Source organism: Cololabis saira, chromosome 9 (assembly GCF_033807715.1).
Source record: "Cololabis saira isolate AMF1-May2022 chromosome 9, fColSai1.1, whole genome shotgun sequence".
In the NCBI taxonomy this organism is placed as follows: Eukaryota; Metazoa; Chordata; class Actinopteri; order Beloniformes; family Belonidae; genus Cololabis; species Cololabis saira.
In genome coordinates, this window is record NC_084595.1 from 37,781,307 (window position 1) to 37,798,821 (window position 17,515).

The following is a 17,515-nucleotide window of genomic DNA, read 5'->3' on the forward strand; positions in this document are numbered from 1 at the left end:
CATAACCGCCTCGTGCTACAGCCTGGCACCACCCAGTGAACCACAGAAGAACTTCAATGCATATCAAAGTCTCACTTCAGGGGTCGGGGTTGGTGCCAAGCCCACTAATTCTGCACATCTTAGTTTGAATCCTTTTTGTCGCCAACGTTAGTTTTAAAAGAATCAAACTTCCAAGTGACTGCTGAAATAAATACAACAAAGTTCAAGTGGTTTACATTAAGATATTATTATTTTGAGGGCAGTTTTAAAGTTCACAAAGTGAGTACAGACACAAACCAGACATCTGCTCTACAATTTCACATCCACTTCAGTTGCTGTTGCATCTTGTGCTGGATGTCCACTCCACAAAATCTGAGAGGAAGTTATTCTTTTTGTGACTTGGTAACATCAATGTGACAAATTTAGTTGCTGATTGCTATAAAATGTATATTTTAAGTAGTAGATAACACAACAAAAAACCTTTAAGATGGAACACATTGTAAAAAAAAAAAAACACTCACGTAGTTTCCGGCTGTTTTATGACTTCCAATAGACAGATTATTAGATGTCAAATTCACATTTTATGTGTCTATAAACCATCAACAACCAACAAAGAGCAGATTTTTTTCTTTCAAATGTATCACAGGTTTTATTTTGTTGAACGTTTAAATAATCTAGTATGTGATCAGAGATCAAATATTAAAGATTAAATTGAACGATATCTAAAAATGGATTTCTGTAACAGATTTCATGACCATTTAGATTAATTGGATGTTTTCTTTTAATAAAACAGTATATTAAATTCAGCAAGTTTCACCTCGAGAAGTTATAGCACAACGTATTTCTGATGACTGACGTTTTTTTGTTCTATTGTCATGTTTATTTTAATATTACTAATAATATATCTTTCACAGGGACCCAGCTGATACACTTTGCGGCGTACAGTTGAAATGTCTTTCTTGCATGACCACACTTTTACATTTCTGTATTTATACCGAAACGGAAGACCAGGGTCTGGATTCCTTTCATCAGTTACAGACCTGTTCACATCAGCCCAGTAAAGTCAGCGCAGAGGGCAGAGCTGGGGGATAAGGCCGTGCTGGGAGAGGTAAAAGGTTGGTATGAGGACAGCAGGGTGGGGGTGTCCACAGGGCAACGACCGCTCTCATGTTTTCTAAATACAAACCAGCATTGTCATGATGATCCACAAACACAGGGGGAAGAAAAATGCACTCATTTCAGAGTTTCCTTGATCAACTCAGTGCTAACGAAGGGCAGGCCGAGCTTTGATTCACGAATCGCGGCTAATTAAAGTCACGTCTGGCTGTAAAAGCAGCATAATTAAGGCCCGATCAAGTCTATATCACAAATGCTTAGCTTCTTAGGAAACAATAATGCTGAACCTTTAAGTGTTTTCAATTATTATATGTGTTCTCTGGTTTCTGCTCTCTAGTCTGGTTTCTCTTCTGCCTCTGTTGGTCACGCTGTCCAAACAGATCAAAGGTCACGTGATAAGAAGAGGGCAAACACAGGGGTCTATTCAGCAGCACGAGCACTGCTGGACTACGTGGGCATCAAGACAGTAAAAAAAGGGAGGAAGAAAATCATTTTGCTCTTATGTCAAGTCAACCCTTCGGAGAGCAATACTAGTTTATTTTTTTCAAGCTGCCACAGATGGTTTATAATATTTTTCATGCTACTACAGCATTTTGTAATGAAAACAGTGAAATATGGAAGAACAATGGGATTTCATTAGTGGGGTCGTGATGAGTGTTTGTTCCCATGCTTCTATGTTCAAATGAACCTTGTTTGTTACCCACTGGCCTTTGCAGATAAACAGTAACTCTGTGATGGTTGGGTCCAACCCCTCCCATAAGCAATCGCAACATCAGATAAGACAAATTATCATCAGTGCAGACGAGCGATGAGCCCTTCCCGTCCCCTCCAGGTGCAAGCAAAAAAGCTGCCGCGCCAGACTAAGTGTCACCAATCAAGGCGGCATTTTTCTTTGGCTGCATTTTACTGTTTTACTGTGTCCTTTCTAGTCTGTCATAACACTTGCTGCACGAAGATTTCTTTAAGGTTATACTGTCCATGTTAGAGCCGTTTAAGTTACTATCAAGATTGTTGTTACTGTAATCCTGTAAATATGTTTCTCTTTCTACGAGTTTATCTACACTGACATCATAGTGCTTCGTGAAATGGAAAATGTGTTGTCTTTATATCCAATTTTAGAAAGATAATCGTTTTTGCATTTATTGGAGAATGAAACTGGGAAGAGACGGGAAGTGTGAGGAATGAAAGGCCCAGGCAGCCAGGAATCCTAGCAGAAATTCACTGCTCCAGGGCATTTACACCTAGTTGGTATGCACCGTGACCACGCAGCTATCAGCTTACACTTAAATCACATGTTTCAGCTTCATTTGTAGTCATGGCCACATTACACAGAACGGCTGGCAATACATGCAAATGCAAAGTTCAGATAACACAGTTACAATGCAGATTTATTACATGATCCTATTATATGTAAATGGGAAAAATAATATGAGCATGGCAGTGCTGAAGGAGACAGTCTCACTCCTGTCAGGACATACTTTCCATTTCCCAATTAAAAAAAAAAAAAAGAAAAAAAGACACCAAAGCTGCTATTCTGGGGACAGCAAGCCCTATTCCTGATTAGCTGCAGCAGCTCATCAATGGGCCTGACTGTCTGCAGCGGCCCTTCGGACAAACAGCCCTTTCTGTTTTACTTGACTTCTTACAGCTTTAATGGCTGGAACGGCTCAGAGGGGAGATAATTGTTGCACAGCACATGGGCTGGCATACCGGGCCACTGCTGGGCCAGCTCAAAAAGCATGATTGTGTCACAAGATGCCCCTCCAGTTTAATACATGTGATGAAGGAAGGACACGTTTGACAAAAAAAAACAAACACAAAACAAGGCAAAGCGATGTAAAGGATTTGGACGTGTTCACCAATCAGGCAGCCATCTAAAGCATTGATTTACAAGTGCTAGATAATTACATGTGCTCACATATCAGTACTTCCCTCCTCCCCACATACTAACTTATACCGGGCACATGCAGGCATGTGGGAAATGTGTGAAATCTACAATTCAACACTTGTTCAAGGCAAGAGGTTTCACGTGTTGTGGACTGAATTTATTGGAGATGTAAACTAGTGATGCACCGAATGTTCGGTAACCGAAATTGTTCGGCCGAAAATAGCAAAAAAAAACACTTTCGGTGTTCGGTGGAATAAGTGGGGGAAAAAACGAACAATTAATAACAGCATGTTTAGATGATGCAAAAGAAGTGGATAAAACAAAATAAATAAGAAGAAAATCAATCCCTTTCCCATATTAATACTTGTTTGGGAAAGGGGGTGATTTCTTTTTCTTTATTTTATCCACTTATTTTTCACTTTTTTTACAATGCACTTTAATGTATTTTTTTTTGTTTTAATGCCTATGTTACAATTTTTCAGCAGTCAGTTATAGGCCTAATGTAAGCTCAAAGAGGGACAAAAAAATTATTTTGCCAATTTATTTATTTTAAGTTATTGTGCTTCGTTGGTACAATGTCTGCTGGAATATTTAAAAAATGCTGGGAAATGTTCAGTTGTTCATGTTCAATAAATATTTCTACCTTGTAATTTTGTAAAATATTTTTTTCTTTGAAAAGCATGCTTAAAGTACCTTTATTTGATATATGCAATGGTGAAAAAATTGGCAAAATAAATGGAAAAACTGCGAAGAACCATGTTCGGTATGTTATTCAGTATTCGGCCAAGTGTTTATTATTTTTGGTTTCGGTTTCGGCCACAAATTTTCATTTTCGGTGGATCACTAATGTAAACCTCCAGTTGGTAAAAACAAACAAAAAAACACCATAATACCATAGAGATACAACACAACAGCTTCTCTTTTATTGCTCAGTTCATAGCAGCTGGTTTTAGTGGGTGGAGTCATCCGGTCAACTCACCCCTCTCCTTTTGTGGGATGAGGCAAAATTGGAAATCTGCCTTTTATTTGTATATGCAACCTGTTTCTGAGATACAATAGAAACGTGGTGAAGCTCAGAGGTGATAAGTAAGGAGGCTGTTTGGATCTACACTGATCTGCATCTGTCTGTGTGCTGTCTGATTTACTCAGTAAAGTGGAAAATACCTCAGCAAGTCACTGAAACATCAGGGATCAACTTCGTCAAAGATAGACCAGCGCAGTTCCCACCCCTCTGTATGCAATGGCATGTTAAACAAATAGTACATCCACCAGCATCTTGTCTTCCAATCAAATGACATTTTTTAAATCAACTTTGCTGGTATATCAGGCGTGAGGAATCAGTGAGCTGTCCTGGGATCCCTTTCTTATCCTTGCTGCTCTTACTTGCCAGTTGCGTTTCCTGAAGCCTCTCACTTCACCAACGCATTCAACCTCCCACCCACTCAGGTGCTGCACTCTGATCTGACTCTTATTAATGTGAAATATAAAACCTCACGCAAAACATGACATGATAAATTCATCAAAACAGAAGATTTTCAGTCTGTTACCTTTAAATCAGTTAGTAACAATTTCTGCTTTTGTAGTGTGTTGATGCCATCCTTTTCTCTTTTATTTCTCCCTATGCACATCATTTTTCTAGCTTCATTGTGTTTAATAGAACTTGTTTTCCAAAAACATTCACACAACGTCTGTTTTTGGCATCTAAAGGCAGCAGAAACAGGTACGAACACGTTAGCCCCAACTAAATGACATTCTGCTGTCAGAGAGTAAGATCTTTTTGAAAAGTAGCCTCTAAACACTTGAAAACTCACTCACTGTCAATCTAATGACTGGTGAGGATACGCTTGAAAGACTTTAACCCTTTTCCAGCAACTCTTTTTTTTCCCCACATTTGCAGCAAGATAAGAATGCGTATATGGGAAAAGGGTTTTTGCCAAAGAAGGCACCAACCACTGATATACAGTATATTCAGACAGCTGTTTTAAAAAAAGAAAACTATTTTCTTAATAGATAAGGAAGAGTACAGAGGTGACTGATTTGACTGCTCATTATTTATAGATAGTGTTTTTGTTCCCTCTCAGTTACTCAACACAGGCAATCCCAGACTCACTGCAAACGTCTTGCCATGCTGCCCTCTGCTGGATGAGAAGAAACAAGACACATGCTACATGTTGTCCTGAGCAAATGTCTTGTATGTTTGCATACATTTTGTCTGCTCGGCAGTATTTTTGTTCACATTTGTTGATGTAGAAATGAGCCGAGATCACAGACGACGAGTGGATTACCGCTGAAGCTGAAAACCTTTGTCCTGCTGCATCATCAACTTCTACCAAGCTTCTGCTGGTGGACAGCCATCCGGACATTTTGATAAACTTTGGTAAAAAAAAAGCCAGTGGTCTTTTCTTAAAAAAAAAAAAAAAAAAAAAAAAAGAAATATTCTACTGATACTACATCTACTGTGAAAATGTCTGAAGTTATGAAGTAAAACATGAATTTTTGTAAATAAGTACTCAGCACTTGTTTGGTTGAAAGGGGACTCATAGCTTCAAAACAGCCTGCCAATGAAGCACGGTAGAGGGAGCATCGTGATTTGGACTTGCTTTTCTGCCATACTGGAAGGTAGACTTATGAACACTTATGTTTACCACTTCTTTCTTCCTCATCTCTTCTTTATTGTGCCTTTGGAGTCCTCTTAGCCAGGCATCCACTCAGGAAGAGAAGGAACTGAACCAAACAGTGGACTTAACACCTATTTCAACTCAAAATTCACAGAGGCTTCTCATGAACAGTAAACCTCAAATATTTGAGTGTCTTTCATCAAAGTAGCTCTACACCACACCCCCAAACTCTGACCATTGACTCCATTTAGCTTTCATTAAAGTAATTAAGTAATGCTTGCATACATTTTTTGCTACTGTTTATTTTCTGTGGTATGACCCGCCTAAAATAACCAGGTTTGTACTTGTGTCTATAAATGTTAACGAACATAAATTACAGATTTAATTTGATCTTGGACGGATGAAAACTTTCAACATTTTCTGGTGATCTTTGACTTCGGTAGACGTTTTTGCACCAAATGTAAATCCCTCAAGGAGCTCAAACTTCTTCATCAACTAAATATCCCAATCAACAAAACTGCAACTGGCTCATCCTCCAAACAGTAACTCATTTGCAGGGAACCAATTCAGTTCAGTAGTTTTTAAGATCTTTATTTCATTTCATAAACTTATGCATTCTCATTCAAAAGGCATGAAGATAGAAAAAGAGACGGAAAATGGATCATGGATATAAATATACAAAGATGTAAAATCTTTACAACCAGTAACAATGAATGAAGGCTTAAGTTAACCGTATGGACATGGGCCACAGCACTTTGAATGACCAAATCATTCTTCACCAAAGCAACATCAGACATGAGCTTCGTGGTAGTTGACACTTAACTTCATGCAGCTGCCCAACAATTAGACTGTGCTTTAACCTCCACCGCGAGCAAAATAAAAGTTTAATTTAAGTGCACTATTATTTTTTGGCAACGCTAAATATACAAAGCTCAGTCGCAGTGGTTCACAGAACTTGTGCATATGATTAATCCTGTTAAAAATGGAAATATGAAAACTCCAAAATATAGATGGCGTAACCCATGTCTATACAGCCAAATAGAAGTGCAGAAGAGTACCATGCCAAAGTTTAAATTAGTCTGGTTTCCCAATTAAAAAAAAAAAGAGAGAAAAAAGGGGGGGGCACAGTAGTACAGTCAAGTAGAAGATGACGGAGGCCACGCCGGTCAGAACTGAAACCAGTTACTTCAGCTACTTGGCACAAACTCATAAAGTAATTATTGAACGTGCAGATGATCACAAGTTATTCCTCTAAGTACGCAGAAGTCAAGATGCCATAACAATTGAGAATAATAAATAAGGTAAAATACGGCTATTTTGAAAATATCTTTACAGGAGAAACAAGAAGGGAAACCAAAAACAAAAGACCATGCCCAACAATAAGCAGGAACAGTGAGTCACTACCTTCAGTGGTGAATTTGAACAAAGGCACAAACACACGCACGCACACACTGTACCAGCCAAAATATGCACATGCTTAGGCACAACGTTTAATATGGAATCTGATTCTGGTAATACTGGATCATGTCGTAGGTCCGACTCCTGTTTAAAGAAAACAGAAAGGATGTAATCAGATGGGCATTTTCAGGGAGCCAACATTAATAAAAGAAAATACTGCACTGACCTGTTGCTAAGGAAACAGTTCTGGATGACTTTGATGATGAAGGAAGCTGCATCTTTCTCGCTCAGACCTGGGTTGAAACGTTGCCTTGACGTTGGGTAAAAAAAACCAACAAAGAAAGCACTTAGAGCAGGGCTGTCAAATGTGCGGTCGTTTATTTTTATTAACTGACTTCTATTATATATTTTCGTAGTAAAAATATCACTGCTAGAAAAGATGATAGCAGATATTTATTGAGAATTTCAGTTTTGAATACGAGAATAGCGACAAAGTAAAACAGTTAAAAAAGAAGTGCTGACTTTTTCGGCACACTGGCGTAAATATCAGCGCAAATTTTTTTAAATAAATACACTTAATTGTACTGGAAAAATCTCTAAATCACAAAGAAACACTCTCAGATGTAATAAGAAAGATTTAGCTTTTAATTAAATTTCCTATAAAAAAGCGAAATATAAAAAAAACATACTTGTTTCTGTTTATCTTTGTAAAATGATATTAAAAGTATCTTACATAATTTGAAAAAAAAAATGAGAAAATTTCAAGAAAAGATCCTGAAGAAATATATTTTACATAATTAGAGTGTAAACAAAGTGCATATTTCCTTTAAAATTAACTAAACTGATATTGGATTAGATAACAATAGTAAAAAAAAAAAGAATTAGAGAAAAAATTTTCCGCACCGTTTTTGTTATTTTGGGCGTGCGGCCCGCGAGAAAAAAATTGGTCAAATCCGGCCCGCCAAGCAAAATGAGTTTGACACCCCTGACTTAGAGCAACAACAGCTAATTACGTTTGTCTGCTTATCCGTTTACTCACTGTCGTCGTAACGCAAACAGAACCAAGTTTAAGAAAACCCATGTGACTCACTTGAGTAACTTGATGGTCTGTCCTCTGAAGCAGGGAAGGCCGGTGTCCAGCATGAGGTTAACTAAGGAGACCACCGCATCCATGTAGGGCCTGATTCACCGGGGAAACATGTCTTATTTCACACGCCACTCATCTTCTTTACGCAGTCCATATTTACTTTAACACGCGTAGATACTCACCTGACGGCCAGGTAACCCCTCACACACATTTCCATGAACCACTTGAAAGGTGTCGCCTCCATCTTCCCACCCATGATCATCACCATCTCATCAGTGAGCTTGATATCCGGCTCCCACCCGAGGTTCCCACCGGGAGAACTTTCAAACATGAAGCCAAAGTCTAGAAACACACACAGAAACACACAAATGTGATAGTGGGAGATTTTTGGACAGTAAGGTCTGGCAACATAAATACAATCAAAATGAGGAGATTTCCAAGACTGCAGAAAGGATAAAAATTGAGAAAAAATTATTGTTCAAAGTTTAAGCATTTCTTTTTACAGATTTACTTATTTGATAATCTGTGACAGAACACATTTTAGTGCTTATGAGTTTCAGTCATTAATTTAATTGATTTAATTTAAGTCCCAGAACATCTTGTTAGAGTTTCACGTAACACACACCGATGTGGATGAGGTGTCCCTGGCTGTCCAGCATGATGTTGCCATTGTGTCTGTCTTTTATTTGCAGTAAGAAGAGCAGCAGGCTGTAAGCTGCCATGCTGCGGATGAAGTTGTACCGCGCCTGTGCAGACATGGATTTGAGGGAATATTAGATTTAAACATTGGCAGGAACACTTAAACACAGATGAACATGGTTTCATGTTAACAGGACTGATCTGATATTTGGTATTTACCTTCTGGAAGGCAAGTGTGGATTCATCTCCATACTGGTTCCTGAAGTAGTCGTACATACCGAAGTCTGTTTGTCGGCCCAGCTGGTCACGGGACTTGCAGTCCGGGATGCACTCGATCACACCACACTTTGGTGGAACATCGCAGCAAGAAAGAAAAGGAAGCTGATTATAAACCTCGACATTACTAACATTAGTAGCAACCATTTTCACTGGCATGCCTTGATGAGCTTCACGAGCTTTGAAATGTTAAATCTGGTCTGATTCAGTTCCAGGAAAACCATTTTTGGAACTTTTAACACATAAAAGACATCTGGGGCCGGATTTACAAAACATTCTTAATAAAAAAAATCTTCTTAAGTGTCATTTTTTTCTTAAGTTCAGTCTTAAGAAGAAAAAAGAGAAGAAGTCATATTCTCCAAAAAAGTATTTTCTCAACTTTCTTCTTAAGTTTCTTCTTAAGAAAAAACTTAAGAATAAATGGTATTCTTGAAATAAAAGTTCTCAAATTTGTTCTTGACTTTTTTCTTAACTTTAAGACAACCTTGACCTGTCTTAAAATTTCTTCTGTGAAAAGGTAAAACTCTAAATCACCTTTTTCAACACATTTTAGACAAGTTTAGACTAGTAGGTCATAGTTTGAGGATATACTTTGTAATTAATTACACAAAGAGCCTGTTTACTGTTTGTTAGCATGTTAGTTAGCGTGGTAGTTAATTATTAATCATTTTCCCCAATAGTAATTTTTTTCGACCATAACCTTGAAAAGTTCCTGCATCTCTTTTTCTCCTTCTCCATATTTAGTGAGTGACTGACGGTTAAGAGCCAAACTACCTGTATAAATGTTGTTTGTTGTCGCGTGCAATGCAATGACATATTTTAAGAAGTTCTTAAGTAGGAAAAATAAGAAATTCGTAAGAAATGACAGTTCTTAAGACGGTTCTTAAGAAAATATTGAGGAATTTCACTTAAAAACTTTCTTATGAACTTCTTAATTTTAGATCTTAAGACATTTCTTAAGATCGTTCTTAAGAACATTTTGGTGAATCCGGCCGCCGGTTCCTTTGAGGAAGAAGTACAGGTAAAGCTTGGAAAATGCTTTGTTTACAGCTTACTCCAGGTGCTGTGGCCACCACTCGGTACGGAAACACGTAGAGATCCAGTCCCACCAGCTGGAAGATGTTTTTGAACAGACTGATGATCTGAAGAGCCAGCATGTCCTGAGACGACCAAATAAGCAAATGGTTAAAAAGAAAAAGAAAATAAGGGCTGCAGGTTTATGATGGACAACATGAGTGTGATCATGAGACCTGTCTACAGTCGTCTCCAACTTTAAAGATGGCTGCCTGCCAGATGATTCTCTTGGCCTCTTCTTCGTTCTTCTCATCATCCATAGAATCTGAGCGGCACAGCAGACCTGACGGGAAAATTTAGAGTTTAAAATCTCATCTAGTTCCCCTGCTTCTCTCCATATAATACGGACATGTTATTAACAGAACAGTTTTTTTGTTGTCGTTTTAATTTCCCATATGTGTGCAGAGGTGTCAAGTAACGAAGTACAAATACTTTGTTACCTTACTCAAGTAGAAATTTTGGTTATCTATACTTCACAGCCTTAACAGCCTTGTTACTCTTTCATTTTGGCCTTTAAAAAAAAACTATCCAGTTAAATTACTCCATCCGGATAGAGTGAATTTGGTTGTGGTTGTTTCAGATGTTCTTGTCCAGTTTTGTTCTTACATCCGTTCCCTCAGATTCCTGCAACTAAACTTGGATGTACATTCCAATAAAGGTTAGGATAAATGATAACATGCCTCTGAAGTTTGACTTTTTGCACCATTACAATACTTATAGGCAACTAGTCATCATATCTCCTGCTCTCTGAAACACATGTTAATGCTCAATAGTACACATATATGGTTCTTTAATATATTTGCATTATACTAAGATGCATTCATTTTCAATGGCTTTTGTCCTTAATGGCTTTTTTCCCCCTTACATTACTTTTACTTTTATACTTTAAGTAGTTTTGAAACCAGTACTTTTATACTTTTACTTGAGTAAAAAACTTGAGTTGATACTTCAACTTCTACAGGAGTATTTTTAAACTCTAGTATCTATACTTCTACCTGAGTAATGAATGTGAATACTTTTGACATCTCTGTATGTGTGTGAAGATGTGAAGAAGATGTGAAGTACCTTCTTTTTCCAGCTCACTTACTCCACACCTCTTTACTCTGAACCTGGCCAGGTATGGAGCCTTGGCAGCACTGAAAAGCAAATACAATGAGTAGAAAGACCCTTTTGAGTGTTTTTGTGACACTTTCACATTTGTTTATGACAGAAACTTATGTGATTTTTAAGAATATAAATGAAGTTCCCACCTCTGCATGGGAGTCCCAGACTTGTAATCTATATCCAAAACTATGGCCTCTGGGTTACTGGGAAGATAACAGCCAGGCTGGACTTTAATCTGTGACATGGCTTCCAGGCAAGCCTTTTTCCTCTCCTCCCCTTTGGGATAGGGCCTGCCAAAGGCAAACAAAAACAACTTGAAAACAGACCGTCGTCACTGCGAGATTTGAACCTTTGTTAACCGAGACTAGTGTCTGTGGGCATCTCACAGAACGACTCCAGACTAAATGTGACAAGCAGGCTCTGCTGCTGCACAGAGGAGAGTCACCGGGGCAGGCGCTAATAGAGCGTGGAAGCCGAGGGACAGCAAAGGTTTCTCCCCTGGATTGGTGCAATTAGTGCTTTAATGAGGGCAGAGGGGAGTGTGTCACCCTCTAGTGGGCTGACAAAACACTCTCTGTGTTGGAAGCTGTCAGAGAACAGTTCATCAGGTCGACAGACTACAGCACTACAGCCCAGTGTTTTCCAGAGCGGTGCATAATTACAGTGACAAAAGAGCAATCATTACTTAAATTAATGAACAACAAAGGGATTTGGAAGACAGAACATCCGTGGCCAGGAAAAAAAACACACCTGGGCTCAAGGGAATCGTATTACTTCATACACTCTGAGGATGACCTGAAGGGTTCGTCAATAGAAAAGTTTCATTGCAGAAAAAACTAAGCTTTCTGGAAATGATGAAACACTGATCTGTATTTTATTCTTTTGTTTAAACATCCATGAATTTGATTCATTTAGGAGTTATGATTGAATTATAAGTTACAAGTAAATTATATTGCAACATTAGTTGAGATTATATATATATATATATATATATATATATATATATATATACACATATACATATATATACACACACACACAGTACAGACCAAAGGTTTGGACACACCTTCTCATTCAGACAAATGGTGAAGTGTGTCCAAACTTTTGGTCTGTACTGTACTTTATGTGTGTATGTATAGTATATACACACACACACACACACACTCATATATATATATATATATACATATATATATATATATATATATATATATATATATATATATATATATGGTCTGGAGTGGTATCGCTACATACTGTGGTGATTTATAAGAGTGAGGCAATGGATGGATGGAAAACTTGAGGACCTTATGCCTCCATCTCTCATAGATGCATAGGGATTAAAAAGAAAAAGAATAATAAAGTGGTCATACTTGATAAGGGCTGAAACGTTTGTAATCTTGTTGAAGAAGTCAAATTCTCTCTGGTAAAAGTCTTTGGCCGGGCCAGAGAGAGAGCCTGTAATCTCCTCCACCATCTGCTCCAGCAGCTCACCGATGTCAGCTGCAGGAGGAAAAAAAAAGAAAAAAAGAAAACGGAATTAAATTCTTTTTTAAATAACTAAAAGTCCTCCCCCAGTATTGCCGATGAGCTGGTGTTGATTGAACCGGAGAAGAGCTCATCTCACGGTCTTTCTGGTGTCCTTCTTCATCCAGGTATACGTTAGTCTTCATGTTCCAGATGAACTGGTGAGCCAGCAGTTGAGACTTCTGCGCGGCCCAGAGGATGTACTCTCTCACGTAGCCCATCTACATCAGGATGGACCAAGGGAAAAAACAACATCAGACATGGGTTTGAGCTCATTTGCAGCCTCAAAACATTGACTGCGTTTAAATGCAGTCAATAACCATTTAAAACCCGAATATTGGCAATAACCCAAATTTGCACGGCCATGTAAACACCAATAACCCCTTTGAACAACCCGAATTTGCTCATATTCCGGTTTTTAAAAACCTAAATATGACCCCTGGATTACTCCTTTTAAAACCCGAATATTTGGTCATGTAAACGCCTAACGGAATATCCCGATCAAACGGAACATGAATTTGTTTTCTGCGCATGCTCTGTTCACAAGGAATCCTGGTCTTTTGAGTCCAGGACGTTCTTATAAACAAAAACAGAAACGCAAGACCACGCCACACTTTCGGAGTGAGGAGGAGACTAATCACTTCATAAATGTAATGAAGGATATGAACATTTTGGCATTTGTAGACGGTAGAAAGTACCGGGATAGCCAGATTTACAAGTAGTTGCGCGAAGCAGCATTTGTTTTGAATTTGGATACAGGAAGAAGAAGCGGAAATGACGCTAATTGCGTCATGAAGTTCTCTGCGCGTCGCTGGTTTGATTGAGATATCCCGAATGATTAATTACCATGTAAACGGAATATTCCGAATGTTTCAGTAACCGGAATATTAGCAATAACCCGAATTTTGACTGCATGTAAACGTAGTCAGTGTTATAATTACCTTGTCATATCGAAGGGCTTGTACAATTTGAGGAATGTAAAATAAGATGGCATCCTAGTAGGAGCAAATTAAAAAGAAGTATTAAAACAAGCGCTTTCAGAGTTCACTAATAAAGATGTTTAAACAAAATTTAAAAAAAAGTTTACAATATTTGAGTGTTATGATGTTAAGTGTTTATGTGCATACAGGAGGAAAAGAGCGCAGCACTTTGACCCCGTACTGGGCCGTGAGGGGGTGGGGGGGGTACATGGAGGAGAAGTAGGACAGTCCGGTCGGGGGGTCTGCAGGAGCCCAGCACAGGATGTGACTCAGCTCCGGAGAGTCGGCATCAATCGTGTGCCACGTTACCAGAAACTAAGAAAAGAGATATATATTAATATTAGACAGCATTTGCTTTCATTTTTACATTGTTTGCGCTGCAAACTCATGAATCAGGTTGATGGTGTGTTAACTAGCCACTAGAGGAAGCAGTGTTTATGAGTTACTAAAGTGACAGTAATAAACAAGAAGAAGACATCAAAGCTCTTCGTCAGCTGGATTATTGTGTTCTTCAGGGAGGCCTGCGATCGCCTCCCCTGACTCCGCTTTAGACAAATAGGAGGCTCATTAGCAGCTCAACCGGAAAAAAATAAACACAAATAATTAGAAGAGGCTTTCATAACAAAATAATTATTCGTGACAAGATGGTCACTTGACATTAAAAAAAAAAAAAAAAGAAAAAAGAAAAAGTAGTGAGTGACTTCTTTTTAGCTTTTGCTGAAGCTTAACAGAAGTAAAGCAGTATTAATATAGTGATGAGAAACTATGAAGATGAAGGAAAAATGTACTTAAAGCTTTGGGACTTTTTCAGTTTTTTTTTAAATGTTGAGAAAAGAGCGACCAGAACTTGAGGATACACAATCATCCATGAAGAGATATGACCATATGACCAGATCTATGGCTCTAAATGAGCGTTGGTCTGCGTGAACACTGGCAGACAGTGACTGGGACTAGCAGCTGGCTGTGATATATATTTATTCACTGAAATAAATGTAAAATGTGCCTGATTATGTGACTGGTTACCAAGCAGAGTTAGTTCACAGTCTTGAGAAAAAGAAAACAAAACCTCCTGTGTTTCAAGGATTTGTGTATCAGCACATGACCTGATCTTTATTAGGGTCTTACAATTTGGTCAATTCAACCTCAAATAAACATATTCATTTACCAAAACGAATCTAAAATGTGGAAACAGTGTGTCAAAAAAACCCACATACCCCCTTTCGATCACAATAATTAAGAGCGTAAGTAGCAGCCAGGCGCTGCATGAAGGACAGCAGACCTAGCCATCTCCTCTAAAAGCAGACGTGTTAGCATTTTTCTGGTCTTGAACATCCGGGTTTGTGTTAACCCGTTATGACCTTTAACACTTCAGCCTTTGACAAGCAAAAGTTATTAATGTAAAATGAGAGCATAAAGGTTTAGCCTCTCAACATTTTTCTATTTCATGTGTCCAGTTTCTTCAGCATAAGAACTAAAGAGAAAAAGGTTTTCGTTGACGGATTCAAGTTTTCCAGAGACACTTGTTGGAGAAGTTATTGTTGTTGTCCATCAGTCTGGGAAGCTTCCAAGAGGTCCCATTTCCAAAAACTGAATTTAATTTCCCAACTATCATTCAATAGTTCATGGCAAACCTGCTCATCATAGTTAAGTAACTCAGGGAACCTTTGTAATCAACTTTTTTTTTCCTGGTATACACACATTTCAGAGAAAACGAAGACTTCTTTAAAGAGGGCAAAGAAGTGTTGTGATGTTTTCAATCATATCTACCTTCATTTTATTCTTCCAACAGGACACACCTATACGGTAAAATTAACTTATACATTAGTTTGGAGTCCTGAAAGTATGTTTTATGTTCTTTATGATGCATTAATATTCTAACTCTGATACTAATTCTCGTTTAAAACCTAAACTGCAGGAAATGTAACACAGCACTCCCAGGTGCTGTCTCACCTTTACTGCCTCAGGTACGTCACACACAGCAGAGGGATCCAGTCGCACCAGACGCGTCACCTCAGACACGATGGACTCTGTGTTTTTAAATCTGGAAAACAAATGAGGAGGTTAATAGGTTGAATTAAAGAAAAAAAAAATCTTAAAATAACAACCACATGACACAATTTCCTCTATATAAAAAAGGTACACACTTTAATAACATTTAAAAAAAGTAAAAACATAGTTTGAAACAAATAAATATATCAAACCAATCTGTCGACAGCATTTTTATTTACTGCTGTGATGAAAGTCACCCCCATAAATGGCATGTATATTAGATTTTTTTTAAACTTCACTGATTTCTATTGTATAAATGCAACTAGTTAAACAAAATGTTCAAATTTCTTAAACAACAGTTTCACATTTATAGTTCTGCACAGATGAAATGGGGATTGTGCATTTAGTTTCTCTTCGTACCTGGCAGGCAGATGCAGGGCGAGGTACGGCGAGATGCTCCAGGCCAGGTTCACATTGTCTTTCCATTGTTTTTCTGTCAGGCTGATGTATTTGGACCTCCAGTTAGCGATGCTGGTCTCTACCGACTGTTCAGTAGCAATAGCAAGCTCCTGAGTCGATAATGGGTTGTACCATATGGTCAGACGCTCAATCTCACTGGCCTGAAGAAGAACACACAGGTTTAAGTTAAAGAAACTGACATTTCATCAGGACGTTCTAAATGTGGTATGTCTGTATTCTCTTATGCCATTTGTTTATTAAAGAAATGGAGAGAGAGAAAAAAGGTAAATACCAATAAAGCCAGTAGGAGAGTCCTGCGTTTCATGTAGTATTTGTGCAGCTGGGAGCCTCTGTTGCTTTTTTTAGATAACCCTTAAAACAGTGCAGGTACAATACTGAGCACAATTGCAGACGGGGGCCAACTTTCACTTATTAGCAAATTTACTCTCAACTTTCTGTGTATGTACCTGATTTCTTGGATATGGTGGACATCCCAGAGGACAGAGGGTAGGTGTTGATCCATCCCTGAGTGGCCTGCTGCCTCTGACCTACTGCAGCATCCAGACTGTTCCTGCTGTCCGTCACCGTCATCACAGACAAGCTGTTCACAGACATGTCCTGGGGATCTGGACAAACAGAAATATTGAAAATCTATCAATCAATCAACCTTTATTTGAATTAGGAGAAATCATTGAGAGCAAGTCCTCATTTACAATGACGCCAAATGTACAACAACCATATAAAAAGAATAATACAATAAAAATAAAAGAGAAAAAATAAAAACGATTACAAACATGAGTAAAATGGTCAGCAATCAAGTATTTGAATTGACCAAGCTGCACAAACGTTTCCAACTTCAATGCATGTTGCAAAATGTTCCAACTGTGAACCGTGCAGCAGCTAAATGCAGTTTTTCCAAAATTCAGTCCGTGGACATGAAACTTCCAGAATAAGAAAATCAGAGGAGCGGGTTGAATATCTACCATTATGCCACCTCAGTAAGGAGCTATGGTAATGAGGAAGCCTTTATAAACAAAGAGAAACCAATGCCTATCACGTCTGACAGAAAGGGGAGTCCACCCAAGTTTTTCATATAAGATGCAGTGATGAGTAGAATAACTGATTTGATTTGAACTGTCACCAGTGATGAATCTTAGAGCTGAGTGATAAACAGCTATCCTGCAAATAAATTATTTATACACTTGGTGTAGGAGCCATACATTGATTATTCAGGTTTTTTATTGGTTTGATCTGGTTGCCAAGGTGATGTGGGAAGTTTGGGTCACGTGGGTTATATAGGTGCCCAATCACCTGCACTGTGGTGGAGAGAGGCGAGATAGGTAGCCGTCATTTTTGTTGACCGTTTGTACTGTTTGATTAC

The 17,515-nt window shown here is 38.3% G+C and overlaps 1 protein-coding gene across 2 annotated transcripts in view; it reads right to left on the reverse strand.

Moving 5' to 3' along the window:
• Positions 1-6,177: 6,177 nt before the first annotated feature.
• The window catches only part of pi4kab (phosphatidylinositol 4-kinase, catalytic, alpha b), a 37,273-nt gene continuing 25,935 nt past the window's right edge, over positions 6,178-17,515 (reverse strand). For both annotated transcript variants that reach the window (XM_061729495.1, XM_061729494.1), the window contains exons 37-54: positions 16,602-16,760; positions 16,427-16,506; positions 16,096-16,295; positions 15,637-15,727; positions 13,834-14,001; positions 13,648-13,701; positions 12,807-12,927; positions 12,553-12,682; positions 11,326-11,469; positions 11,141-11,211; positions 10,252-10,358; positions 10,057-10,161; positions 8,945-9,070; positions 8,712-8,832; positions 8,269-8,428; positions 8,090-8,179; positions 7,226-7,309; positions 6,178-7,143 (exon numbers count right to left, since the gene is read on the reverse strand). In XM_061729495.1, the coding sequence (XP_061585479.1) occupies positions 7,092-7,143; positions 7,226-7,309; positions 8,090-8,179; positions 8,269-8,428; positions 8,712-8,832; positions 8,945-9,070; positions 10,057-10,161; positions 10,252-10,358; positions 11,141-11,211; positions 11,326-11,469; positions 12,553-12,682; positions 12,807-12,927; positions 13,648-13,701; positions 13,834-14,001; positions 15,637-15,727; positions 16,096-16,295; positions 16,427-16,506; positions 16,602-16,760 (2,063 nt within the window). In that variant the 3' untranslated portion in view covers positions 6,178-7,091. The remainder of the gene's footprint in view (positions 7,144-7,225; positions 7,310-8,089; positions 8,180-8,268; positions 8,429-8,711; positions 8,833-8,944; positions 9,071-10,056; positions 10,162-10,251; positions 10,359-11,140; positions 11,212-11,325; positions 11,470-12,552; positions 12,683-12,806; positions 12,928-13,647; positions 13,702-13,833; positions 14,002-15,636; positions 15,728-16,095; positions 16,296-16,426; positions 16,507-16,601; positions 16,761-17,515) is intronic.